This window comes from Tenrec ecaudatus, chromosome 14, assembly GCF_050624435.1.
Source record: "Tenrec ecaudatus isolate mTenEca1 chromosome 14, mTenEca1.hap1, whole genome shotgun sequence".
Taxonomy (NCBI): domain Eukaryota; kingdom Metazoa; phylum Chordata; class Mammalia; order Afrosoricida; family Tenrecidae; genus Tenrec; species Tenrec ecaudatus.
Window position 1 is genome coordinate 11,063,456 of NC_134543.1, and position 27,238 is coordinate 11,090,693.

At 54.3% G+C, this 27,238-nt stretch overlaps 1 protein-coding gene across 2 annotated transcripts in view; it reads left to right on the forward strand.

Annotated features, from left to right (window-relative positions):
• ITPK1 (inositol-tetrakisphosphate 1-kinase) overlaps positions 1-27,238 on the forward strand; it is a 118,565-nt gene that overhangs the window by 9,650 nt on the left and 81,677 nt on the right. For both annotated transcript variants that reach the window (XM_075531256.1, XM_075531255.1), the window contains exon 2: positions 25,959-25,983. In XM_075531256.1, the coding sequence (XP_075387371.1) occupies positions 25,969-25,983 (15 nt within the window). In that variant the 5' untranslated portion in view covers positions 25,959-25,968. The remainder of the gene's footprint in view (positions 1-25,958; positions 25,984-27,238) is intronic.

Below are 27,238 nucleotides of genomic sequence, written 5' to 3' on the forward strand. Positions count from 1 at the left end.
AGGAACAAGCAGATCCCCACCCTTTTCTCCTGTGGGAAGAACCGAGGTGGCACTGTGTTTAAAGCGCTCGGTCCAAACCATGGGAGAAAGAGGTGGTGGTCTGCACACCTAAGAATTATAACCTTGGGGACCCACAGGGGCAGCCCTCTGGGCTGTGGGGTTGCAGTGAGTCAGCATCCACCGGGTGGCAGTGGGTTTGGGTTTTCCTCTTGTGGTGAGGCTGCTGGGTTTGAACCCCTAACCTCTCAGCAGTGGGCCGTTGTGCCACCTGGGTTCCCCTCCCATTGGCATGACGCCCAGTTTCAAAAGGAAATCTCGGCATGTTTTCTGTATGCAGTTGTCAGATCCAGCAGGGTGGTGGGTGGTGGGTGATGGGGAATCACATTGGACTTGGAGGCACGGGACATGTGACTGGGCAGGTATGCTGCCTCCCCCAGCCTCAGCTCCTCCATCTGGGAAGTGGGCGCTGTGGAGCGAGGTAGGTGGTCAATGGATGCCCATCCCCTCATCAGCGCCCATCTGCCTGGTCCTCCTGCCCTCCCAAGACTGGGGCCTCTGTTCCCCTCTAGTGATGCCCCCCAATGGCACAGAGGCAGACAGGTGCCTACCACTGCCCCTCATGTCTTCGTGTGTGTGTGTGTGTGTGTGTGTGTGTGTTCTTATGTCAGCACTGGACCTAGCCCCTGGCCGGGCTCACTGCCCCCTGGGGTGGTGGTGGTGGGGTTGTGGGGTGCTGCGGGGTGCTTTGAGGAGTGCTGTGAAGAGGGAGTTTCACTTTCGTTTTTGCCCCAAGCCTCGGGGCAGGGGCAGTCCTGGTCTGCCCTGGGAGGAGCACCCCTCACTGGCCCTTCTCACCCTTGGAGCAAATGGCTTGGTTTCCGTCGAGTCCTTGTTACTGTTTTGACACTTGCCCAATGCAGTATGTTGTTGGGCTTCTCTGCTGTTATTTCCACGAAGGTTGGTTGTGGATCCAAATGAAATAGAATCCTTGACATCTTCAGTCTCTTCTTGAAGTTTATCATGATGATGTTTATTGGTCCAGTTGTGGGGATTTGTGTTTTCTTTTACATGGAGGTGTAATACGTATTGAAGTCTTGGATCTTCATCATTAAGTGCTTCTAAGCCTCTTGACTTCCAGCAAGGGAGGTTTTGTCCTTTTTCAGGGTGTTAAAACGAGACTTTCTCCAGTCCTGTCTCCACAATCTTCACACGGTCCAGCCTCATCAGCATGATGAGAAGACTGAGAACTGGTGCTTTTGAATCACGGGTGTTGGTGAAGACTCCTCAATATACCGTGGAAGAATGAACAAATCAGTTTTGGAAGAAGTACGGCCGGAATGTGCTTAGGATGGAGTTTGGTGAGACATACGTGCTTTGGACATGCCCTCAGTGGTTGTCACATGGGCTCCCACACAGGGACGCTTGTGAAGGTGGCACAGGACCGATGTGTTTTGCTGTGTTGTACGTTGGGTGGCCTTGATCCAGCGTTGACTTGACGGCACCCAACTCCATAGCAGTTGTTGCTCTCGGTCAGTGGTTCTCAGTCTTCCTCATGCCGTGACATTTTAATAGTCTACACAGTTCCTCATGTGCTGGTGACCCCACCCAATCATAAAATTATTTTCGTTGCCTTTTTGCTACTGTTATGAATTGGGTGACCCCTGTAAAGAGTCGTTTGACCCCCCCCCCCAAGGGGTTGTGACCCATAGTTGAGAACCACTGCTCTAGGCACAGGTGGACTCTGGTGTTCAATGGTGTTCTTAGGGCTTGGCCTCTCCCACGTCGGCATTGTTCTCAGGCCTCACAGTTGATGCTGGTGTGCACCAGGCACTGGGTTAGGGTCCCCACCTGCTATTCCTCATGTAACCCGTTCTAATGACATGAGTACGGAGGGATTGTAGCTTACCCGGGGTCCCACAGTTAGTGAATGGATGGTAGATGTGGGTGCCAACCAGGGCTTCGAATCTGGGGATCTGCAGGCAGCCCCTGGAGGCCAAGTAACGGCCTAGGCTGAGATTCCTTATGCTGGGGTGGAAATGCCCTTCACAGCAGGGGTGACGTGAGTAAGGGACCTATCCAAAGCCTTTATCCTCCTCTGGGCAGGCTGGCTCCAGGGTGCCCTCACCCTCAGGTCCAGAGGGGCCTGCATTCACTCTGAGTGTCCCTGAGCCATAGACCTGTCCCCAAGATCGTGGTCTGAGTGTGGACAGGGTGGTTCCCTCAGTGGGCGCTGTGGGATAGGGAGCGGGGGATGTGGTGCAGATTGGTTCCCTAGGTTCCCTGGGGTGAAGGTGTGGCTACTTGGTCACGTGGCAGCTCCAGCTGTCATTTGGGAGGCCCAGGGATGAGGCACTGTCTCTGGACGTAGCGGAGGTGGTCACAGGACTAGGGCCCTCCCCCACACAAGGCTGGGTGCCGGCTCTCTCCTCCCGTAGATCTGAGTCTGCTGGTTGGGCTCTGAGGGCCCTGGATTGGGCAGGATGTGGGCTGGTGGTTTTACCCTGGGGTAGGGCTGCTCTGGGGTGCTGGTGAAGGATGATGCCCACCCACTGCGCTGGGTGAACCGGGTGCTTGACACTGCAGTATTTGGGGAGGGAATCAAGCCCATGTGATGTAAACACACAATTAAGCCTGTTGCTGTTTGGCCTGGCCCTCCTGGGGTGGGAGGGGAGAGCTTGGAAGCCTGGAAGCTGCATTTCTAGCAGAACCTCCTGGACTTGGCAGCTGTGCACTGTTCTTTGGGGGATGGTGGAGCCGGAGGGGAACCCCCAGCACTTCATACTCTGGTGGGAACCTTGGTCCCCTGTGGGACACTCAGCCCTCTGCACCCATCCCGTGGGAGAAGCCTTGGTCACTTGGTGAGCTAGGACACTGCCCTCTGGGACACTCAGCAGAGCCAGATGGTGGCCCTCCGCTGATGTGTGTGTGTGTGTGTCTGTCTGTCTGTGTGTGTGTGCTTCCATATGGAAGTGGGGGGTGGGCACGAGCCCTGGCTGTTCCGTATCACATGGCCCCAGGTTAGATGCTGGGAGTGGGCTCAGGTATAGGGGTGTGTGTCCCACACCCCTCAGGCCAATGGGGTCCCTCACTGGCAGACCTGAGAGAAGTGGAGTTGACAGGGTGGGGTGCGCTGCTCTGCTCGGCCCGTGCCCTCAGCTGTGGTCAGCAGAGAGAGGAGCTACTGGCATTGGGGTCCCAGTTTGAAGGCCCCCCAGCTCAGAGGCTCTGAGATATTGATGTCATGTTTGGGCCCCAGCTGTCAGGCTGGACAGCCTAGCAGCACAGGAAAGTCCCCTCGGGCCTGTTCCCCAGGCCGGCTCAGTTTGTCAGCTGATGAAAACCACGCAGGAAAAGCGAAAGCAAGCTCAGAATGGGGCACCCCCCTACCCCACCCCCAGACTTGGCCGCACCAGGTTCCTCACTGTCTCAGGCAGATTCACACTGACTTGGGTTAGGGCTCTAAAACATTTCCGTTCACTGACAGTGGATGATCAGATGCGGAAGTCCCTGGTGGTGGTCACGCAACCCATGCATTCTAGCCTGTGCGTAACATGAATGGAAGACAGACCCTCCCCGGCACTCGCCATGTGTCACCCCTCTCGCCTGAGCCCATCCTCTGAGCCAGCCCTGCCCATGCGTCCGGCCATGCTGTCAGCTGTGCTGAGTGCATACAGTGCCCCCTCCCCCCTCCGGCCCCCACTTACATCTGCCTTCATGGCCACCGGTGCTCTGCTCACCCTGCTGCCATGGTCTTCTATAGAGCTTGTAGGTGGTGGTTCTGTCGCGGCACTGACTGCTCCGGGAGTGCCAGTGACTCTTCTTGGATATGATAAAACCTTAGGCTTGAAGAAGACCCCTTGGGGGTTCTAGGTTTGTCCCAGAGCCCAGGACTCCCCCACTTCCCTCCTGGCAGTGCTGAGAGCCTTGCCTGGGAACCAATTGGGAAACCCCTGGGCAGGGGGTGGTGGTGGGGGGCAGCAGTGTGTGGGCTCCCTCTGCCTCCTCTCCAGCCCTAGGGCCGCAGCTTGGGTCTTCCTGGGATTGGAGGTGTCCCAATGCTGGCCTGAATCTGCCAGCACCTTCTGTCTGCACCTAGCCCCACGCCCAGGGCATGGCTCTCCTTAGGTGGTGAGGGATTCTGGATTTTGTCACCATTTCCTGGTTTGTAGAGCTGGCCACCAGTGCCCACTTGTGGGGTGGTCTGGGCAACAGGAAGCCAGGCTGAATTGGAGGCGGTTTACAACTGTACGGTGCAGGCAGTCTAGTCCATCTCAGGCCTCCTGAAACCAACCAAAGCAAAGCAAAATCTGTGTAGCTTTTCCTGCCCGAAGATGCATTTTACATGAGTGGCCATCAGCTGTGCACACTAGCATGGTTCCTTACTCTGAGAAGGCTCAGCTTGATCGAGACATCCCCACACCCAGTCCTCTTCCCTGCCTTCTTTCCAACGGGGTTGGGACCCAGGGCTGACCGAGGGTCCTCCCCATAGCCTGCAAGTCTGTGGTCTCCAGCAAAGCTGCCTTCCACTTGCCTCCTCCCTAGGAGTCCCCTGCCCCGTGGCCCTACTTTCTGTTTGAGGTCCGTTCCGTCTTTGCCGCTGACATTCAGAGTTGAGCTCCATTCGATTTCTGCCTTCTGCTCATAGCGTTGCATTGTAAACACATTCTTTAGAATGATTGTAACATTTCACTTTTAATGTGTTTCCCATGAAAACTTCCAGCATAAACAAGAGAAAGGTAAAGCGAACACCTTCATCCCTCTCAATATCAAGCCTGAATCACGATTAGCTATGATTACAAGCACATGCCGACCTTGTCTTATTTGGAGGCGTGCGTCCTCTGAGGGGTACAAGTGGTTAAGCCTTTGGCTGCTAACTGAAAGGTTGCTGGTTCAGATCCACTCCGAGGGCCTCAGGAGACGGGCTTGGTGACCTGCGCTTCTCAAAGGTCCGAGCTGCCCCTGACAAGCGCTTCTCTGCCCCTGTGCAAGGGAGGCATCCGGAATTAGAACCAACTCCAGGGCAATTGGTTTTTTTGTGTGTGTTTTCTCTTTGCAGTTGGTTTGTTTTAATCTTGTTTTATTTCTCCCCTATCATTTTGAAGCAAATCCCAGATAAGTAATTTAGTATGCAAATACTTAAGTATGATCGTTAGAAGGTGAAGAAGAGAAACAACAAGCCCTCCATGCCATGATCCTATCTGAAAATACGGCAAAAGAGAGAATGATTGTTTTCATTAGTACACGGTAGTTTCGTTAAATGTCAGTGCTGTTCTTTTTCATTTACTTCTGAACATTTCTTGGGAACTAAGTGAAGGTTTACAGAACCGCCATAGTTTTTCTCAGTTCCCCATCCATATACATCCTGATCTGTCCTCCACTGCTGTCACCCCGACACACTCTATCCGGTCGCACAGTGGGGCGGGGGGTAGGGGTGGTGGTGACACCGACAAGTGCTGTCCTTTGTTGAGCTGTGGTCCTACTAGGAGTTCCCTGGGTAGTGCGAATGGCTACATGCTTGACTGCAAACTGGAGGACTGGTGGTTCGAGTCCACTCAGCGATGCCTGCGGAGGCAGGTCTGTGCAGAGGCGCCCACACCGGTGGCAGCTCGTAGCACCAGCAGCATTGCTGTGGTTCAGGGCGTGGCTGCTTCCCAGCTCTGTCGCCGGCGGAGGTGAAGCTGTGTCGGGTGTTTGGGTGACAGCATTGTCTTCTTTCCTTTTCCCACCCGTTCTGTGTGAGGAAGGAGCCTTTTCAGTCGTTACTGTGTGACAGCACCCCGGTAATCCCGTGGCTCCTAGCAGTGGCCCTTCCATGTGGTCTGAGCCCCGTGGGCTGGCAGCTCAGGCCGGTCTCTTGTGTAGATCGATGGTCAGTGACAGGCCAGGCTCTGATCCTGAGGCTTGGCAGTCCATTTGGGTGGTATTTTTAGGGTCATTGCTTATGGATCATGGAGGGTCAACACTGGGAAAGGTTCTACAGCCAGCCTACCGGGAGTGTGTGATCTGTCCCTGGTCTTAGCCAGGTGGAGTCCACATAGTCGCTGTTCGTGGGACCAAACTGTGCCCAGTCCTGTACCTCATGACCGGCAAACCCGCTGTTGTTCTATTTGACTCAGCTCACGGAGGGTACAGACTCCACTTTTCTAGTCCCTTGGTCCTTTCCCAGGGATTGGTCAGAGCGAGTGAATGGAAGGCAACCCATCGCCCTTTACGCGGTGCCTGGCAGGGGCCCAGCTGGGCTGTGTGGGGCATGGCGAGGGGCATGGGAAAGACTCTCGGTGCTTGTTCTTGAGTGGACTCGAGGAGGACTGAATTCCTACTATTATCTCAGCCTTTCTGAGATCCCATCGTGTGCCCGTTGTGGAGAGAGGACAAGGTAATTGCAAGGCCCGCCCTGCCCCTCTAGGAACAGGCCTCTGGTTAAGCAGAAGGAACTCGTGGGTGTGGCGGCTGTGTGTGTGACAGGGAGTTCTTGTTTGCAGGGTTGGACCTGACACTGCCTGACCACGATGAACTTGAGTTTCCTCAGCTGGAGGAGGAAGAGGTTAGAATAGAGGAAGCTTCAAATTCTAGAACATTCCAACTGGGAGCGCCCAGGAGTGTAACTTCCTGGCTGGTGCTCACTCTCTCTTCCTCTTCCTGGAGCTGCAGAGTGCCTGTATCACTTCCGGGTTACTTGCAGACCCAGGGTTTCCTGTTGTTGGTCAGCTTTGGTGTAGCTCAGTCCGGTGACCCTTCTCTCTCCCTCTTCCCCCCCTCAGCAAGTCAACACCCATTAAAATACCCTCCAAATAGTCCATGGACACTGTGAGCCTTTTAAAAGCTCTGGTCAGTTCAGAGTGTGGGCAGCCGTCCAAAGAGATGCCATGCTGAGGTGCCCAGGCCGTGTCTGAGCATATTAGCCTCTGAAGATGTGAACTGTGAAACAGCATTGGCCCCTGAGCTGGGAGCGTACATGCGCGCGCCTGTGCAATGCTGCATCCTCAGATGACATGAGAGAGGGCCTGGGTCATTCGTTCCCAGGCTGGTGGCCACACCTGTCTGGCCGCAGAGGCTGTGAGTTCGCTCCCTCAGCTGCCCACAGGAGTGCCAAGAAGCAGATACAGGGCCGGGAGAGATCTGAGTTTAACCTTGCTTGCTTCTGCCGCCGTCCAGCCCTGTGGCGTAGGGCAAGTTATCGAGCCTTCTCTGGGCCTCAGTCGCCATATCTGTTGGATAAAAATAAGCACCTGCCCTGTCAGGTGAAATAACAGTAAGTGGGAATGCCCCCACGCATTGATTTGTGAGTTCATTGGCATCAACTCTTTCTTTATGCCTTTAATCATTGGTATACCCCCAAGCAAGAACCAAACCCACAGCCACTGACTCAGCTCTGACTCACAGGGAGCTGGAGGACATAGAATTATCCTGTGGGGCTTCCAGGCCTGCACATCCTTACGGCCCCACACTGACTCACCTTTCTCCCAGGGGAGCCGCTGGTGGCTTGGAATCCCAGACCTTTGGGTTAGCAGCCCAGTACTTAACTCCTGCATCACCAGGGCTTCTGAACCAGTGGCGGTCTAGCTGCCACCTGGAGGGTTGGGGTTTTGAACCCAGCAGCCACTCCATGAGAGAAAGGTGTCTGCTGACTACTCCCTGAAGTAGTACATTCTTGGAAAGCCCCTGCGGGCGTCCTGCCCGTCCCGTAGGTTGGTTGGAGTCGGACTTGTTAGGAGGACTGCCGCAGTGGTAGCAGGTCTGGTTGGCGGTGTGGGCTGGATGTTGGGGACATGGCTGTGTCACTGCCCCTTAGGAACGCCGTCAGACGGGGAGGCATGTGGGGAGAAGAGTTATGGCTTGGCTACGTACGTTCCTGGGACAGTGGGGTGAGTGTGTGGGAGGAGGGAAAAGGGTTAACCCAGGAGGTAGCCCCAGAGCTGGGTTTTCCAGGGCCAGAAGCAGGTTCATTGGGCGACAAGGTGTGCATGTGAGGTAGTCCAGACAGCACCTGTGAAGGTGTGATGCTGTGAGGTCAGGCACCTCCCTCCGCATGGGGACTCCAGGCACATGCTGGAGACACTGAGAACGGGGCAGGGGGTTGGAGGAGCTTCCCTGGAGCTTCTGGGCTGAGGGCATCTCATCTAGAAAGTAGCCTCACATGGACACGGGGTGACCTGCTGTGGTCCTGGCCCAGCAGCCTCAGGCCCTGGGAGGATGGGCGGTGGGAGGGAATTGCAGAGTCTTGTTCTCTCTCTTAAACAGCACTCCACTCGAAGCAGTCTCTGTTTTGTCACTCCATTGCACAACACACAGACAACAGTCACGACTGTAGGTTGATTGTGGAAGTTAACTGATGATTCTGCGGGGGAGGGACACTCAGGATACAGTTGTTCAGTCAGGACGGTCGTTCAGGGCTGCGATAAATGTCCAAAGGGCGACTGCTCCACTGTAACCCTCCACCAACAGGCACAGCGCTCCCTCTCCTGGGCCCAGCAAACCCAGCTCCCCCGTTTAGGTGCTCAGAGACCCTCCACAAGCCAGCTTCCTCTCCCAAAGCACTCAGCCTTACTTGCTCTCTGGACTGGCAAGTCCCTCACTCTCTTCCACACTCTCGCTGCTGCTGCTGCTGCTGCTGCGGCTCCTCTGCTGTCACAGCTGTCTTCTGGATCCAGCAGGTTCCATGCCCCCACTCTTGGCTCTTGCTGGTAGTGACACCTTTCATACTGGACCCATTTCATACTGGACAGGATGTCAATCACACCGACTTCCATGAGCAGTTTCCCACCTTGTCACCCAGACCCATGAAGACAGACAAAAGGCCGATTGGTGGGAGTTATAGAGACTTTGACCAGAAGGACCACATTAAATGGGTCACTGCCTGACCTAATCCAGAATCTGCATTTTAACCAGGCCCAGGATAGACACAGTGGCTGCAACGATGGCCTGCATGGCCGGCGAACTCGAAGAGCACAAGGCTTCACCTTGATGGAGTTGCCATTCCTGGCAGGGGACAGGGACATCCTAGATGAGCTGGTGGATGGAGGCTTGTTTTGGATGTTTGCTGTCAAGCCACAACCAGAAAGATGGACGGACAGAGAGTCAGCGGGGCCCAGTGAGATGTTTCTCTAGGAGTCATCTCCATGGTGATCTTAGGGACTTGGGGATGCCAGGAGGGCGGGCATGTGACTTAGTGGCTGGTGGACAGAATGCTGGTTACTCTCGGAGTTGCTCAGCCCCTCACCCATTGAGTCTACTGGTGCTGGTGCTCCGTGGGCACAGGGAGTCCTCGCCCCTGGACCCAGGTGGAGGAGCTGTGGATGCCCAGCCAGTGGGAGGTTGTGTGGCTGACCTAGGTGGTGACAGCTGTGACCACATGAAGTCCTAGTTGGCTGGGTTCGTGGAGGCTCTGCCCGCTGGATGAGCCCAGGCTAGGGCTGCCAAAGGGTGCAGCTTCCTGGGGGGAAGGGGCGGGGCAGGGCCTTTGTGTCTTGTCCACAGGGCATGCTTGGGGTGGGGGTAGGGCAGTGCCTGGTGGAGCACCTCTCTGGAGTTTGGACTTGCCCCCTTGTGGGCACCTGAGTTGGTAATTCAGTAACAGAATTATCAGTAAGGCATATGAAAACCCTGCCCTCCGCTCCTTCCTCTGCCCAGAAGCCTATAGACTCTGAGTTCGGGAGGCTTGAAAGTCTTGTTTTTTATGTATCTTTACGACTTTGCTTATTTTATCTACTTAAAAAAATCATTTTATTGGGGACTCTTACAGCTCTTATCATAATCCATCCATCTATCCACTGTGTCAAACACATTTGTACATATGTTGCCATTATCATTTTCAAAACATTTTCTTTCTACTGAGCCCTTGATATCAGCTCCTCATTTTCCCCCTCCCCCTATTTTATTTACTTTTTAACAGTTTTACTGGCTTATAATTCACATATCATACAACTTAATAGTTTAGCCATATTACATTGTACAAATCATGACCCCAATCAACTTTAGAACATTTGCTTCTTTCTTGTATTTGATATTATTTGCTTATTTATTTTTGAGATAACATAAAGCTTTTTAAATTGATAACACAAATAAAAGATAATGAAGGATTTCTAGCAAAAGGGTCTTTTCGTCTCAGCTAGAACAGTTTCTTTCCCTTCCAGGAGATTCTGGTGCACACGCGTGTGTGTATGCTCATCTCTCTCGAAGCATGTGCACACAGTAGACTGACTGGGCGACCTGTGCACAACAGAAGGAAACCCTGCCTGGCCCTGCGTCACCCGCACTGTCCTGGCTGAGCCCCTCGTTGCAGCCGCTGTATCAGTCCATCTCGTTGAAGGTCCTCCTCTCCTCCACTGACCCACCCTCTGCCTTACCAAGCACAGTGTCCCTCTCCAGGGACAGGTATCTATCTCCTAATAACATGTCCGAAGTACGTGACATGAAGTCTTACCTCTGTGCTTCCAAGGTTCATTCTGGCTGTATTTCTTCTAAGACAGATTTGCTTGTTCTTCTGGCAGCCGTGGTGTCTTCAGTATTTCTCACCGTCTAAATCTAAATTTAAATCAATCTGTCTGTCATATCTAACCTCTAAAATAATACATGTATACACACATACCCCTACATATTTATCTGAACTTTTAAAAAACAATCCCATGTGCAGGTAAATCCAAAGCATGTTCATAGATCCTGCTCTGCCCTTAGGGTCTTTATGAGCTAGAGTTGACTTGTCCGCAGTGAGGTTGGTTTTTCTGGTTCATGGATTGAAGGAGCCCCTGGCGGCGTAATAGGCTTTACGAGCTGGGCTGCAATCTGCAAGGTTAGCAGTTTGAAACCACCAGCCACTCCACGGGAGAAAGATGGGGGGTTTGTACTTCTGTGAAACAGTTGTAGTCTCAGAAACTCACAGGGGCCAGTTCTGCCCTGTTCTGTAGCTGATGAGTTCTATAGCTGCCCTGTTCTATGGGCATGAGTTTGATGTACGAGCCACACTTGACTTGATGGCAGTGAAGTTTTCTTGTTCTCAGCCCAATTCACTGCCTTCCTCCCGGCCAGTTTTCTGTCCAGGCACTGGGTCAGGCCCTCTTTGGTGGCTGTCCCAGCTGTCTCTCTGGACTGTTGGGATCCCACCTGGCACGACTGGTGGGCCATAGAAGGTGTCCTTGCAATTAGTCACGTAAAAGACCCTGGTGACAAAGAACAAATCCTCAGGCCTTCTGGGAAGGGCCCTCCAGGCATGCGGGGCGGGGGGAAGGGGGCGCGATGCAGGCACCCTTTCCATGATGGGCTTCCCTGGCTGGTGCTGCCTGGGCAGCCAGAACCGCTTCCCCAGGAACTGTCTGGCTCGGGCACCTTCCTTGGCGTCGTTTCTTGTGCCTGTGGGGGCTGAGTGAGCTGCAGCGATACTGTAATCACACTGCAAAGGGACTCTTGAAATTATATCCGCATTTGGAAGCTAATTTTAAAGAACGTTTTCTCTTCATAATTAGGTGCAATCAGCCCGCCAGTGTGACTGGGGATTCTCGATTTCCCTTCTCAGCTGAGAGACCATCTGCTTTTCTCTTGCTGCCTTTCCAGCATGCCACCTCCCTGCAGTGGGGCCACCAGCTCCCAGATGCCTAGGGACCTCCTCCCCCACCCCCCAGGAAACCTTCCTGTGGTGACTGAGTGCCAGGCTGGGGAGAGGACAGTGCCCAGTTCTGGGCTGGCAGCTCCATTTTAAAAATCGAGGCAGGAGTGGGGAAAGAAAGTGATGGGCACAGTGGAGCCTTGGATGCAAGGGATACAAAGCCCAATTCGGCAGTGCTTAAGCAAGGAGATTTTCTTGGCCCATGTCACTAAGAACACACCTCAACCCATCCAGTCCCTGAGTTCGGACATGGAACTGGCCGTTCTGGTCCTACGCACTTGCTGGGAGTTTGCATCTCCACCCCAGATGTATTTGGAACCAGAATCTCCTTTTGGGGTCAGTGCTGCTTGTCTGGCGCTCCTCCTTGGATCGAGGGCAACTGTATTGTTGGGACGCTTAGCGTACTTGCAGGGTGCTTCGTTTCTGCTCACGTGGGACAAGCCCCTTCTTAAAATGTAACGGCTTTATTGCTATGCATCGTTCACACATCATACAATTCGTCTGTCCAGTAAGGGGAGTTGTAGAATTAACACCAGAATCAGTTTTAGAACATTTCATTCCTCATTGTACTCATTGTTATTGGCGCTCCAGTTTCAGCACTTCACTTAAACAAGCTCCCTCCCGCCCATAAAACAAAAATCATTCCCTGCTGTCAATCAGTCTGACTCACGGACACTCCACAGGACAGAGTGCACCTGCCCCTTGGGGTTTCCGAGTCTGTAATCTTACGAGACTAGAAAGCCTTATCACACTCCTTCAGAGGGGCTGGTGGGTTCAAACTGCTGACCTTGCAGTTAGCTACATGGCGGCGGGACCCACTATACCACCAGGGCTCCTTTAAAAGAGGTTCCAGGTGATTCTTCTAGATTCTTGCGCACCACCTGGGGCGACCTTGTGAAGATGGAGGTGCTGATTCAGTGGATCTGGCGTGGGAAAGCCATCTTCAGCAGGGGCAGTGAGCTGCAATGAGCCCCCTGGAAGCTCTCCCCAGATGTGGTGTCTACTGCTTTCGCTGGGGGGCAGGGGCTGGGTGGTCTTCTCTCAGTTCTCCAGATGACCCAAGCTCTTTGAGAGCAGCACCTTCCCCTCATTCCTCTCAGCTTCTCAGCCTTTTGGTTGGTCTCCCTGTCCATCTCACCTCCTCAGAGGGGCCCTGTGGGCCAGCCCTGTGATCAGTCATGCACTGCATCCCCTTTACCCCAACACTCTCCCCCTCCTCCCCCCTCAGAGGCTGACCCTGGTGCTGCTTTCCTTGTTTGCCTTCCTGACTCCAGGACCCGCCTGCCAGACACCCTGCCTGGCATGTGGTGGGTGGGTGGGTGGGTGCTCAGGGTGAATGAGGGACACAGGTGAGGGAACGAAGAGCCCGTGCCCACTCGTAGTGACCCTGTCAGACAGAGTAGATCTGCCCCCGGCTTTCCAATCCACATGGGAGCAGAAAAGCCTCGTCTTTCTCACCTGGAGCAGCTGGCTGGTGGGTTCAAACGCTGGCCCTGCTGTTAGCAGCCCAGTGTGGGGCCCAGTTTGTCACTCTGTCCTCATGACAGGAAAACATGACATCACGATAACACCCGTCTCGGAAACTCAGAAACCAGTTCACTGCCACTGAATCCAGTCTGACTCCTAGGGGCCCCAGGAGCAAAGAGGTATTGTCCCCGGGGATTTCCAAGGAGCACAAAATCTTGTCTTTCTTCCTCAGAGCGCCTGGTGGATTTGAACCACTGACCTGGCGGTTCTCAAAAAGCAGGTTATCAGGAATTGTATTAAAGAAAAGCTTGGCAAAGGTAGAATAAGTAAGCCCCTGACCCGCATGTGGGGCCGATTCTTCGTTCTCCCCCTTGTGTTTTCGAGTCCCTCTCCTGCCAGCTTAGTCAAGCTTGTTTCCGAGCAGCTGTTGAGCAGGTCCCTACCAAGTCACGGACATTCCAGGGAACCTTTTCCCGCCAACAAGGGCTGAGAACAAAATGGGTTTGTGGTCCGCCCTTTGCCATGGAGGAATTCAGTTAGGAAGCGGCACTGCGTGTGGAGCCGCCCAGACCAGGGGCTGCCCTGGCCACGGTTGGTGCCAGGAAGGGGCTTCCAGTGTTGTGGATGGGACTGGGACATGTAAACTGGGCCCTTTCAGAGGTGGGGCAGGGGACACGGTGCCAAGTGCCCAGAGCAGTCGGGGAAGGTTGCTGCTCTGTGAGGTGTGCAAGTGCCTGCCTCAGACCTTGGGCACCAGGCTGAGCCAGAGGGGCCATGGGAGGGCTTGCAGGGAACAAGAGGGTGGGTGCTGTCCTCTGTCTCCTGGGGTGTAGAGACCACCCAGCTGTGCTTCTCCGGTTAGAACCAGGCCACTCAGGTAGTCGTTTCTCAGCACTGCCAGGGCCTGGCCTCTGCTCCAGGTTGGCAACCAGGGTGTGGGACTCTCAAGGATCTCTGGGGCTATTTGGGGCCTGTCGCCATGGCTCCCAGCTACTGAAATTGGCAGGAGGGAGGTGGGGCAGTGTGTCCAGCCAGAGGGGGCCCAGGCCAACAGGCTCACCCTCCTTGACCAGTTCCTCAGCTGGATTGGTAGACTCAGAAGCCTTTAGGCGGGGGGAGGTGTGTGTGTGTGCGCCCACGCTCCTAAGTCATCAGCTCTACTGCATCCTCCATGTGCCCATCTCCCCCATCACCACCTGACCTGACAGCCTTCCTTCCTTCCTTGGAGAGTGGGGAGCTGCCCTTGCTGTGGAGCTGAGATCTGCTTCCTTTGTCTTTGTGCTCTGCTAAAGAAGCCTTCTTCCTGCCTGAAAAGATGCATTCCAGGGGCTGCTGCCTGCAGAAAGAGCTGCCAGCCCCGTGGAGAGGGGAGCAAGAGGGCAGGTGAGATAGTATATTGTGCCAGCCTGGTTGATAAACACAGGTGGGATTAATTGAAGGGCGGAGAGATAAATGGCTCAGTGAGCCTCGCCTTTCTTGTCTCTCGCTCTTTGATCATCGGACCAGTGTGCGCCTGCCTTGCTTGTTCTGTGCCTCAATTTACAGGCTACACTACCTGTGGGACGCCTAGCCTGTGAACTGTGTCGCTGTAAGTTGAGGTCCATTTAAGACCACACGATTGTAATGTGCATCTCTGGAGCTGGGGACTGACGGTTGGTGACCTGGCTGACAGTTGGTGACCTGCCTTGCTGTTTGCTGCCTGTGCTGAGATAGCCTAGCTCTCTCAAGACTTGAAGGACTGCCAGTGTCTCACAACTCTCCCACGGGAGTGAGTTGCACTAAGTCATTTGTACTGCTTTATAATTTAACTGTTCATTTCTTGTGTTATCTGTCTATCTGTATATAATTTAACAGTTCATTTCTCATGTTATCTATCTATAAAATTACTAGCAACCTGGTTTTGTCTCTAGAGAACGCTGTCTAACACAGGAGGGCAGGGCTACCAGCTCCCCTGCTTCTGGGTCTTTGGGGACTTGAATGTGTCCAATTCAACCCTCCCTCCCACTCCTTTGCCCACCGTTGTTCTCAGGAAGTATCTTCTTCTATGCCCCCTTTAGGGGCTGCTTTTGAGACAGCAGCCTGGAGCCTCCCCCATACCCTCCCCAACCTGGAATACCTCCTTCTTCCTGGGATACAGCGTTCTTGGAGAACCACACGCTTGCTGTCAGAGCCCTGTGTTTAGACTGTGGGTCTGCTGCTGCTTACTTGCTGTGAGCCCTTGGGCAAGTTCCTTAATCTCTGTGTCACAGTGGCCGTGAGTTTTCACAGCAGAGGCAGTGTGTCTGAGGGCCAAAGTGGCAGCTCCCCAGAATGAAGGCCCAGGACACTGGCCTGGGCAGATACTCTGAGAGTGTGGGGTACCGGAAGGAGTCAGGGATGTCCTGGCTGGAATTTCCAACGGTGCTGTGGACTAGACTAGGTACCTTGCTCCTGACAAGGCACTAAAATGACGGTGCATTCTTGGGATGAGGAATCAAACCCAGTCATTGGCTGCAGGCAGCACAGCGGGGAGCCCAGGGGGAGTGGCAGGGGTGGGGCCAGGCGGAGATAGCCTTGGGACACCTTCCTCACCAGGGCACCTGTCCCCCTCCCCAAGAGGGTATTACAAGACTCCACATCAATTTCAAGTTGAGAATTTTTATATTAAAAGATGCCCACAGATCAGGAGCTGTTGGGGAATTAGACTCTGGTCGACCTTTGTTTGCTTTCAGACTAAAAGGGTGGTTTCTGACCTGAAAGGGGGGATGCTTTGGATCCAGCAGAACATGTTCTCGATCTACAGCAGCACCCCCACCCCACCATTCCCAATCCTGAAAAGGAAGGGGTAGGGTGTCAGAGGCACTCTTGCATCCAAGGCCTCCCAGCCCCACCACCTGCGACCTGCTCCCCCTTTCATGTTCCTGACTCACCAAGGAACACTGCCTGCAGGAAGCCCTCCAGAGCTGAAGGAACCATCTGATTCCAGCTGTTCTTGTCTGCAGAAGGGAACCTTGGGATTTTTGGCTCCTCCCATCCCCTGAATGGTGGGTGGGTGGGGGGGGTTTGTGTTCTTTTAGAGATGGTTGGTGGCTGTCCAATCAGGATCAGGCATCTTCCCTCCCCCTGGAGGAAGACCTCTGGCAACTTCTAGTTAGTCTGGTTCTGGCTGGAGCTGTCCAGACAATTCCTGTCCCGGCTTTGAATGCCACTCAGAGGCTGCCTTTCTCCTGCTCAGCTGCAGACACTGCTGGCAGCCAGGCTGTTCAGCCCCCAGAGCAGTCGTCAGCAAGCCAACCAGGATGAGTGGAAGCAGCCAACAAGGGCCTCCCAGCTGGCACACCGGCCCCAGCAGCTGGGAGCACATACCACGTGCCAGGGTCTGTAGTGGGCTGTGTGTGTGTGTGTGTGTGTGTGTGTGTGTGTGTGTGATGTTGAGAACACAGTCTTGTCCTCAGGGTCTGTACCAGCAGAGCACAGGGCAGCCTTCATGCATGTGGCTAGCCGGAACCAGTTGCCCTCAGGTCAGTTCTGACTCAGGGTAACCCCAGGCACCACAGCGTAGAATTGGGTGCCATGGGTGCCTACAATGGGGCCGGACACTTTAGAAGCAGATTGCCAGGCCTTTCTTCAAGGTGCCTATGGTGGCTGGCTAATGGCCCAGCTCTCCCCATCCCCATCCTGGTAGTTGGACTATGGCATTCCCATGTCCCCAGGGGCGGCCAGCTTCTCCTGTCCAAGGAAGGGGCAGGGAACAGCTCTTGGCGACTAAGATGTTGGAGCTGCCCTTGATGTAGGAGCAGGTCTGCCAGGTCAGGAAGGGCATTCGGGCAGCAACTCTTCTGGAAGTGGTTGACAAGCAGGGGAACCAGTGCACCCTTTCCCCTATGCTTGTGTTATATGCCACCCTCCCAAATGCCCATGTACTGGGCACTGGGCTAAGAATCCAGGGGTGGGGACAGAAAAGCCATGAGCTGCTTCCTCAAAGAGCAATTACCAGTCAGGTTATTTGACGATAACAACCAGCCCTGAGATTCGAAACCTCTAAGGGCTATTTGTACTTCCTGTGGTGCCCACTCTGGATCTGGACAGTGCTTCGGGTTCGGATCTGTTTTGTGTACACTCATCAGGGTTTCCCTAGCTCAGCTCTGAACTGTGCCTCTGTCTTCCACCCAGCAGGGGCTTCCCTGATCTATGTTCCACATAAATCCCAAGTGTCTCAGCTCAGCCTCATCCCTCTGTACTCTGGCTCAGCCTCATCCCTCTGGATCCCAGCTATGTGGGCCTCCACGTATATCCTATCTATTCAACATGCCCCCCCCCATGTCCTTGACCAGCATTGCATCTCTGTATTTCATCATTTTCAGCCTCGGCACTGTTACTCTTGTGGGCTGGACATGTCTTTGTTTAAGAGAGCTGTCCTGTGCACTGCAGGGTGTTGAGCAGTATCTTTGGCCTGTGCCCACTAAATGCCGGCAGTGTCTCTAACCCCAGCTGTGGCAGGTGGCTACAAGCCAGTAACCAATTGCTCTCAAGTTGGCTTGGACTCCCAGCAGCCCAGCGTGTCTCAGAGTACAGTGATGATCCATCGTGCTGGCAGCGGCTGATTTCTCAGAAGCTGGTCACCGGGCCTTGACCGGCAGCCTGCTCACCATTTGCACCACTGTTGGGCTCCACAGCCTGCTATAGGCAAGGCTGTGTCTCCCATGAAACACAGCCAGCAGAAGGTCTTTTATTTTTTTAAGAAAACATTCACTGACATACAGTTCACATATCGTACACTGCATTAGTTCAGTCACATTTGTAAGAGGTATGCAGCCATCGCCACTATTACTATGAATTCCAGGATGTTGCTTCTTCCTTGTTCCAGTTATTAAATGCTCTCTGTGGTCCTCCCTTGTCTCCTGCCAAGTCCCTTTGAAAGTAGATATTCATCCAGTTGTTGTGTCTCTAGGTTTACCTATCCTGGGTTTCATGTATGGAAAAACATAAAAAACAAAACACAAACAGCCCAACATCAATGACAGAATGAAACAGAAAAACATCAATCAAAAACAAAGCAGAAAATATTATAAAGTGGAACATTGGATCAAGAGGGAGATCAAATGACAGGGTGTCACACCTTGACCTCACTACAAGGGCACTGACCCTCCCACGTGCTGTCTGATGGACGGGCCTTTCCTATCCCTGCCCTGTAGTCCATGGGCACACACCTAAGGCTTCAGCCACACGAGGGGACCCTGAGAATAGATTTTGGGGTGTTCACTGCCATCCACAATCTTCTGCAGGCGGGGGGTGTTCAGAGTTTAGACTCTAAAACGGTTCTCTCCTCTGGGTTTGGTTTTTATTATTTGCAATTCTTGGCCAGCTGGTGTGCTACTGTGTGGACTTAGTCAATGCCTTGTGGAGATGGCTGCTTGTTTTAAGATAGGGCTTTAAGACCCTAAACGCTGTTCTTTCTGATAGCCATCTGCTTTCTTTACCACACTTTGGCCACAGCACCCATGATCTTCAGTGATCACTTCATGGGGGCAGGCCTTGAGCAGAAAGATGTCATGAGAACACAGTGTTCTAAGATTCGGGCTGCGATTAAGTGGGAGCTCAAAATCCATCCATCGGTCAATGGTGTATGTGTGTCTCAGGTTTACTTTAAAGACGTCATTTTAATTTTGTTGAAGGACATTATAAATTGTCCCCGTGGGACACATGGTAATTCTGCTGATAATACCACTAATTTAGCTAGTGGTATAGAGTGGAAAATACTTTGAGAAAAAAAGAAGTATGCCGGTATAGGACCGCCACTTGGATTGGTGCTTTGGGCAGACAGTTTAGGTGAGTGAGGATCTGAGCAGCTGGCTCGCTGGTTTGCAGCCAGACCTGGGGCTCCCCCGGTGGCCCTCGCTTGCTGGCTGCATCCTGTGCTTCCCAGGCTGCAGGGAGGGCCCCTGCAGGGGACACGAGTCACTTCTGTTCACTCTTCACTGACTAGAGCAAGCACACCACTCTGCCCAGAGCAGGAGAGCCCATGCTGGTGCCCCCCATACATGTGATCCATTTCTCCCTTCCTCCCAAGGAGCACTAGGTTCAAAGGGTCCTTAATAAGGAGCTAGGGTGCTTCCCACCCACATGTGCTTAGCACAGGAGGCCAGAGGCCGGGGGTGGAGGAGGGCGGGAGCCAAGGATAGTGGCTCCAGTGGAGCTGAGCAGAATCTGGGCCGAGGTGATGTTGGGGTGGTAGTTGAGGCAGAGGACAGCCTGTCCCTCTGCACCCATGGGTGAGAGAGACACCCCACTGCCTGAAAAGAGACAGCCCCAGGGCTGTCCCCACGCTGGGTCCTGGCCACTCACCCCACCTGCCCGCAGATCTTGTGGTGGCAGAGGGGTTGCCATCTGTCTGTCTCCCTCCTCTCCATCCCCAAGCAGCTGGGGTAAAAGCAGCTCTGAGAGGGCCAAGAGCCCCGTCCGTTCCCAGTAAGCACCGCCATTTGGCCAGCGCTGCCGTTGGACTGGGCCTTGCTATAATCAGAGGGGGTCTTCGTTCCCTTGTGCCGCCCAGAGAGAAATGCCACAGTCAGCGCTGCGTCACCAGACACGGATGGCGAATTTTCTCACCGGCCTAGTGGCCGGAAGGCTGGCAGCGCATTGGAGGAAAAGCCCTAGTTGTTTGAGCTGCTGTCCTGGGCAGTCTGTGTGTCTTGGCCTATGCAGACTGCAGGAAAAAACCAAACAGAACCCCAAACCTCACCCGCTTTAGTGTGGTGGGGGTGCTGCGGGCACGGCTCCCTCCACTCCTTTCTCAGCCGTCGTATGTGCCAGGTGACAGTAGCAGGACTTCCTGTGACGACAATGACTGTGCCTCTGCGTTCGCCCGTGGGCGGGGGCCAGGGGTGGTGGTCCCCCACAGCCTGTTATCCCTCTTCCTCTTCCTTGACTGGGTTTTGGGGGGTGGGCAGGGGAGAGGTGGGCGTGTCATGTCCAGGAAGTGGTCTTGTATTCAGCCGCACTCTTTTCCGCTCTAAGTGACAAACTCCGCCTGACCTGCTGTTGCTCTTGCCAGTGGCGGTGGAGCCGGTTCAGACTCGTTGGACCAGGCTGGTCGCCATCCTGTTGACAGCAGAAGGAAACACTGTCCTCTGTCCTGCGCCATCCCCACAGTTGTCGCCAAGTCACCGTGCCCACCCGTCTCATCGAAGACTTCTTGTTCCTCACTGCCCTCTACTTTGCCAAGCTTGATGTCCTCTCCAGGGTCTGGTCTCTGATAACATGTGCAGTCTGTGAGGCCAGGCAGGGCTCATCCTCCTCCCTTCGCGGTGCATTCCGCTGCCCTTCGGAGAGCAGCGTGTTTGTGCTTACGGCGGTCCACGCTACTCCGTGCTCTTCTTACGAAGGCCCACAGTGCTCTCCACTTTTCCTTACAACAGCGCACGCCACCCCCAGTGCTCTCTCCTGTGGCGGTCCGTGCCACTCCAGTGCTCTCTCCGGTTTTCACATGCATTTAAGGTGATTGCAAATATGACGGCGTGGTCAGGCACACCTTTGTCCACACATGGACATCTTTGCTTCTGCACCAATCTGTAGGCAGTGGTTCTGAGTGGACAGACAGGCTGTAGGCACAGCTGGCCAGGGCCTCTAACCTCTGGCCAAAGAACTCTGCCTTCTTGAGCTCTGGCTTGGCCTTCTCTCCCTCTTGTCGGCCTCCTCAGCTAGCCACCAGCCACCTGGTGACATCGGGGCTCTGATGTGTGGAGTCCCTCTTGCTCTCACTGTAGGGAGGGAACTGACCCAAAATCTGTCCTGAAGAAGGCTGCTCTGCCCTGGGTGCCTTGCCCACTCTGAAAAGACCAACCTGGCCAGGGTGACCTGTGACTGGTGGCTTGCCCATCGGAGTCCTGTTGGTGTAGGGGCAGTGTGGTTCACCCGAGACAAGAATGCAGAAAGCAGTGAGTGCCAGAAGCCCCCACCCCCATGCCAGCCCCCCTGATGGATCGGTAAGCTGAGGCACAGTTGGGTCGGTCTGATCCCACGTTCACTTCTTGGGGACTCAGCAACGCCTCATGTCCGGGTCACTTCTGCCTGCCAGTCCCGGGGCTGTCTGGCATCTCCTGCAGCACGGACCTCACTGACTTCCCACAGCCCACATGTCTTTTGTCTTGGTCTGGGTGGGGGTGGGGTGGGGTAGGGACATGTGTGTGAGGCTCCCTCAGCTCCTCAGCTCCCTCCTGTGTAGCTTACAGCTTTGGAAACCCCAAGGGGCAGTGCTGCTCCGCCCCGTAGGTCCGAAATGAGGCAGAGTCAACGAAAGTGGCTTTCTGTTTGGGTTGCCATATGGGAGGCATGCTGGGGTGCCAGGCTCTAGAGTTTTCCCGTTCACTTAAAGTATGGTTTTAAAAATAGATATTTTTTAAAGTCTAAGAATACATTCTAGTCAGATGGGACAGAATTCAAGAGATGATTGAGAGTATGGGGGACCCTCCCCTTCCCTCCCGTCCCCTCCCCTGGCATAGCTCTTTCTCACCCCACTACCCGCCCTACCTTGGGCCCTTGAGCAGTGGCTTGTGGGCCGTGGGGATTTGCTCTGTGCATGTGGAGTACATACCCTCCCCGGGGGTTTTCAACACAGTTGTCCACACAGCAGACCTGGTTGGGCAGCTTGCATTTCTGCAAGTGCCTTGGTGGCCATTCCTAGGGGTACCTGGGCACTGTTCTGTTTCACGGCTGAGTAGCACCCCTTGGAGGAGCTCTGGTAAAGCAGTAGGCACTCACCGGCTAGGTGGATAGGTGTTGGAACACATCTGCTGCGGTGGCAGAAAGGCCTGGAGATGTGCTCTCTTAAAAGCACAGCCTATGGGGATCCTAGGGACAGTTCAACCCTGTCCCACAGGGTCACACCACACCCAGCAGCAGTAATGACGCCTCAGACCCTGTGCTGTGCTTGCTAACAAGTGGCCCCCCCCTTTCTCAGGATAGGGTGGGGGTAGGGTTTCTGCAGACTGTGTGTGGAGAGCCACAGCTCCCCACCTGAAATGCTCAGTGTTCATCCGAGCGAGTGGGTGGGTGATGAAGTGGGGTGGCGGGGTAAGGGTTTTCATCACTAGACAGCCGCGTCTCCGGGGTCTCCCCTCCTCCCGCTTTCTGTTTCATGATCCCTTGTCTCAACCTGCTGGTAATAGCAGGATTTGAGGAACTTGCCCTTTGGGAAATCCGGGTGTTTGGTGTCTTTGTTCTGCAGAAGTTTCAGATGGAGACGGGCCCTGACAGGTATCTATTCCGCTCTCTCCAGCAGCCAGCAGGGATTTCAGTACTGGGGGAGTGTGGTTTTCCTCCGCAGACCTGCTTGGCCAGGCTGGCTACCCCATCCCCCGAGGCCTGAGGAGGGGGCCAGGCACACTGTGCTCTCTTGAAAGACAGTGGGCTCACGGGAGGCATCTGGGAGCAGCCGCCTCTTGGCATGGAGGTGTCTGTCTGGGAAGCCTCTGGGCTGTGGCAAAGGTAGCCCCTTCTTTCCCACCAGCCCCCAACATGGGCTGCTCCTCTGTTGCCCTAGGACTCAGGGCAACAGAACCCCACCTAGGGTTTTCAGTATACCTGTCCAAGCCAGAGGAGCCCTGGTGGCAGAGTGGATTACCTATTGGGCCGCTAACCACTCTGTCAGCAGTTGGAAACCACCAGTTGCGCTGTGGGAAAAAGATCGGGCTTTCTACTCCCCATAAAGAGCTGAGGCCCCAGAAGCCCACAGGGCTGTTCTACCCTGTCCTACACAGGATCGCTGTAAGCCAGAATCAACTCAATGGCAGTGCGTTTTGTGGTTAAAGGCGACGTTTTTGTGGTTTTTTCTTCTTGTCCCATCTGTGCATCAGTTTTCACAGGTAGAGAGAGTTCTGTTCTATTTGTTTCTGAGAGACCTGTTGGAGGACTGGAGAGGGAGTGCTGCGGAGGCCCCATCAAGGGGGGGTGGAGACTCCTGGGAAGTGACCGTAGTTGGCTTCCAGTGACCTGGATGACTGAGGATTAGCCGAGGCATGCTTGTGGATCAGGAGCAGGCAGCTCTCTGTCTCAGGCCTGGGGTTTCTCTCTCAGCTGTCTGGGCTTTCCTCCCTAGGGGGCACGGACAGGGGCTGAGCTTGAGTGGAGGCCCCTAGGCCGGCAGCCTGACAGTGAAGGGTGAGCCGTGGGACCTCGGGCCAGCTGCTGCTCATAGACTCCCATGCCCGATGTCTCAGCTCTCAGCAGAGCCAGGAGGTGGCGGGTGCCAACCCTGGAGGTTTGGGTTAAGTCTAGGACGTGCCCACAGCGACAGTACCTCCTATGTGCTTTATCTGAGTAAGAGGGGATGCACGAGGTTTGTGGGACAGTGGAATTAAAAGATAATGAAATGTCTCCAGGAACTTTTTGACGCCCCTGCGTGTGTATGCAGCACACACCTGCCTACGGATACACTTGTAGGGTTGTGCCAGTGCTTTCATGTGTGCTCAGCTGTACATAAGGAGCTCAGGGTGGCATAGAGGGGTAGGCATTGAGGTGCTAACTACGTCAGAGGATCAAATCCACCTGTCTCTCTGTGGGAGAAAGATGAGGCTGTCTGTTCCCGTAAAGCTTTCAAGTCTCAAAAACCCAAAGGGGAAGTTTTACTTGGCCCCATAGGGCTGTAATGAATTGGAATCAACACAGTGGTTGTGTGTGTGTGTGTGTGTGTGTGTGTGTGTGTGTGTTGTGGCTTCTACTAGTGAGGTGTGCTGACTTCACCATCATTCGGTATTGCCTTGCTAAAAGTTGACAAGTGCCTACGATCTAGAAAGGAATCCCCCCTTCCCTCCCACCTTCTCTTCCCTCCTTCCCCTCCTCCCCTTTCCCCCCTCCCCTCCTCCCCTCCCCGTGGCTGTAATGGCTCTGCATTGAGCTGCAGTCCACAAGGCCAGCCGTTGGAGGAAACCACCACCACTGAGTTTCTCTGGCCCCTTGATGTCATATGGATCGTTCTGACAAGAGCACCCTGCTCGGGGCTAATGTTGTTAGGTGCCATCAGTCACTTCTGACCCCCCAGTGCCCCATGTACAGCTGAACGAAACACTACCCGTCCTGCGCCATCCTCACAACTGGTCCTGTGCTTGAGCTCCCTGCTCCAGCCATTGTGTCCATCCCGCTCCTTGAGGGCCCTCCTCGCCTTTGCTGCCCTGCCACTTTACCAAGCATGATGTCCTTCCCCAGGGACTGCTCTCCTGGCATCATGTCCCAAGGATGTAAGCTGGCACTAGTGAAACTAAATCGTTCCACTTTAAGAACGGCTTCAGGTGTGTGTGAGTCTGGGTAAAGTAGAGAAACAAATCTACATAAACTCATATATGTACAAGAGAGAGTTTTATATATAGGGTAAGTGTACATCCCAACCCATTCCAGTCCAAGTCCGTAAGTGACTTAGCCCATATGTCCGACATTGATTTACAAAGTCCTCCTCAGACTCACAAAACACACAAAATGATGCCGAATGGAGGATCACAGGCCAGTGGGTAGAAAGTCTTTGAATCGATGTAAGCATCTCAGCACTGGCAGGGGTCTCCACGATGCTTCTCCAGCACCCAGGGCTGCATCAGGCTAAGTCCATGTGGCTTCTCCTCAGGAATGTCTCACTGGAAGTGAGCCTTGTCAGCTAAGGCAGCTGCACCCTGGTCCAACCATCAGAGAACAAAAGACCAGAGAACTAGAAAGGAGAGGCTCTCTGAGCCATTTATCTCTGTGCCCTTCAATTAATCCCACATGTGTTTATCGGTCAGGTTGGCACAATAAACCTTAACTATCTCAAGGTGTAAAGATGATCTCAGCCCACTAGTTTGAGGAGTTGCTCTACCCTCCTTGGCTCTACATTACATGGTCAAGTCTCTATGAGAATTGGATGCTTTTTTTTTTTTTTTTTAACATTTCCCTACTTTTCATCAACTGTATCTGTGGAATCTTGGATCAGAATACTCTGTTAGGGGAGCTGGGCCCCATCTAGTTCTCCTGGTTCCATGGCACAGGAGGCAGGTAGCACAGGTCCCGTCACCTGCTGTTTCTCAGTCACCTTCTTTCTCTGTTGCCCCTGGTGAATCGAGCTTACTTGTGCCTTGGATGGCAGCCTGCAGGACCGCAGGGATTATGCCATGGACTAGGAGGTGGAACAGAAGCATACACACATCATCAGGCCAATGTACTGGAAGTCTCTAAACGACACTCAATCAAGGAACCAAGTATCATGAGGTGCTGCACTGTACACCAGCAGCCTCAGCAGCTCCTCCTCCTCGTCTCCTTTTTTAAAGGGAGAGAGGTGGAGGCGGCCAGGTTCAGCCTGAGAAACACTGGGTTGATTGAACCTAGGGACCGAATGACAAGCAAGGTGTTCAGAGATGGCCACAGGGTTGGAAAGGCAGCTGGGCAGGACTGGGAGGGGTTGGGGGTCCGGAAGGACACTGGCGTCCTGCCCAAGAGGGTGGCTGGCTGGGCTGGGGTGGCATGTGGCAGCCACAGTTCGGGAAGAAATGAGGAGCCCTGGAGGTGACAACTCAGACAGGTCTCGGAGGGAGATTGGGTTGGCCGTGGGGAGAGGGTCAGGATGAAGCCCAGGCTGGAGCTTCAGGTTTGGAGAGGGAGGGGGCTGATGGTGAGGAAGAAGAACAAACACAGGGCGGGGGTCCGTGGGATTCCACCCAAGTCCCTGTGGGAACCAAGGACTTCTTTTGGCCTGAAAATGGCCTGGAGGGGCAGCTGGGGGTTCTCCACCTTCTCCTCTTCAGAGGAGACAGCATCCCCCTCCCCGCCCCGAGACCTGAGCAGGGAATGGGATGTGAGAGGGGCAGGCACCAGCTCGCTTGACCCTCCTGCCTCCGCTGGCCACAGCACTTGGTCCAGAATGAGTGCTAACTCTTCTCTTTGTCTTCCTCCACAGGAAACGAGGCATGGAGGTCGTGCAGGTGAGTACCGACCTCTCTGGTCCAGTGGCCTTCCCGTGCCCGCCTTTCCCCCTGGGTGCCTGGCCGTCCCTTCATGTGAATCCTGTTCCTCTTGTGCACTTGCCAAGATTCCAGCCCTGGCTCCCTGCGTGTGCAGAGAGGCTGTGGGTTGCTTCTAGGGGAGGAGGGGTTGGTGTGTGTGAGTGGGTGGGGGAGTAAAGATCCGGATGCCTCCCACGGGTGAGTTACAGCCATTCGCCAGGGGGCACAAGACGCTTCCTGTTGGACACCACGTTAGAGGACGTGAGTTCAAGTCCTAGAAATGAGGAAAACAGCCCTCTCCTAACCCCAGCGTCCTGGTGACCCAAGATCCTCAGCCCTAAGGCAGCCACTGGGCCCCAGGGAGCAGCTGCTGCATGCAGAGGCAACAGGGACACAGCAGGTGTGTTGGACAGTGTCCCAAGTGGGGGTGGTGGCGGTGGCGGCCGCAGAGTCGGGGGAGTTGTATCTGAAACCTTTAATCGGCTTAGCCTGTGTGTGTAACGGGAGGCCAGAGCCATTGTGTTGGGGTGTCTAGGCGGAGGAAGAGTGACAAAATGCTTCTCCATGTGTCTGCTGTTCATTTTTGTGATGACTTTCGGGGAGAGTGTGGGGGGCATGGGACCCATGTGAAGCTGAACTGGATGCGTTCCGCCCAGGCATCTAAAAATAAACCGACCACGCATCTCTACCCTCCTCCCCTTGGCGTCGTCCCGTGAGTGTTTGTTTGGTGGAGCGGTACATTTCAAGATGGAGAGAAAGGCTCCTTGCAAACATCGGGAGCCAAATCACTTCGCAGGTTTTGCGAAAGAGCCAGGCTTCTTCTGCCAGATTTCTGGGCTGGTGGGCCCCTGGCACTGGCATTGGCGGGTCCCTTGGGGCTGGAGATGAGGAAAAGGCTGTATTGCTAGCCAACCTGGCATTTCCTGTGTCAAACCCATGGGGGAGGGGGGCATGTCCCCTTTTGTACAGCCACCAGTACCAAGTGAGTGGTGGCCTCGTGCCCATTTAACGGATGAAGAAACAGGCTTCCAGTGTCGTGACTCCTCTGTGACATTCACACGGGAGGTAGTGGGGCTGGGATCTGACTGCTTGACAAGACCCACGGTCTTTCCACCAGACCAAAGACCGGCTCTCCTGCGGGACAGCACATGCTGTGGTCACTACATGCCTTCAGTCTGTGATGACCTACCTGGCTTTGGGCTCCTTGGATGTTGGAACCTCAGGTCAGGAATGC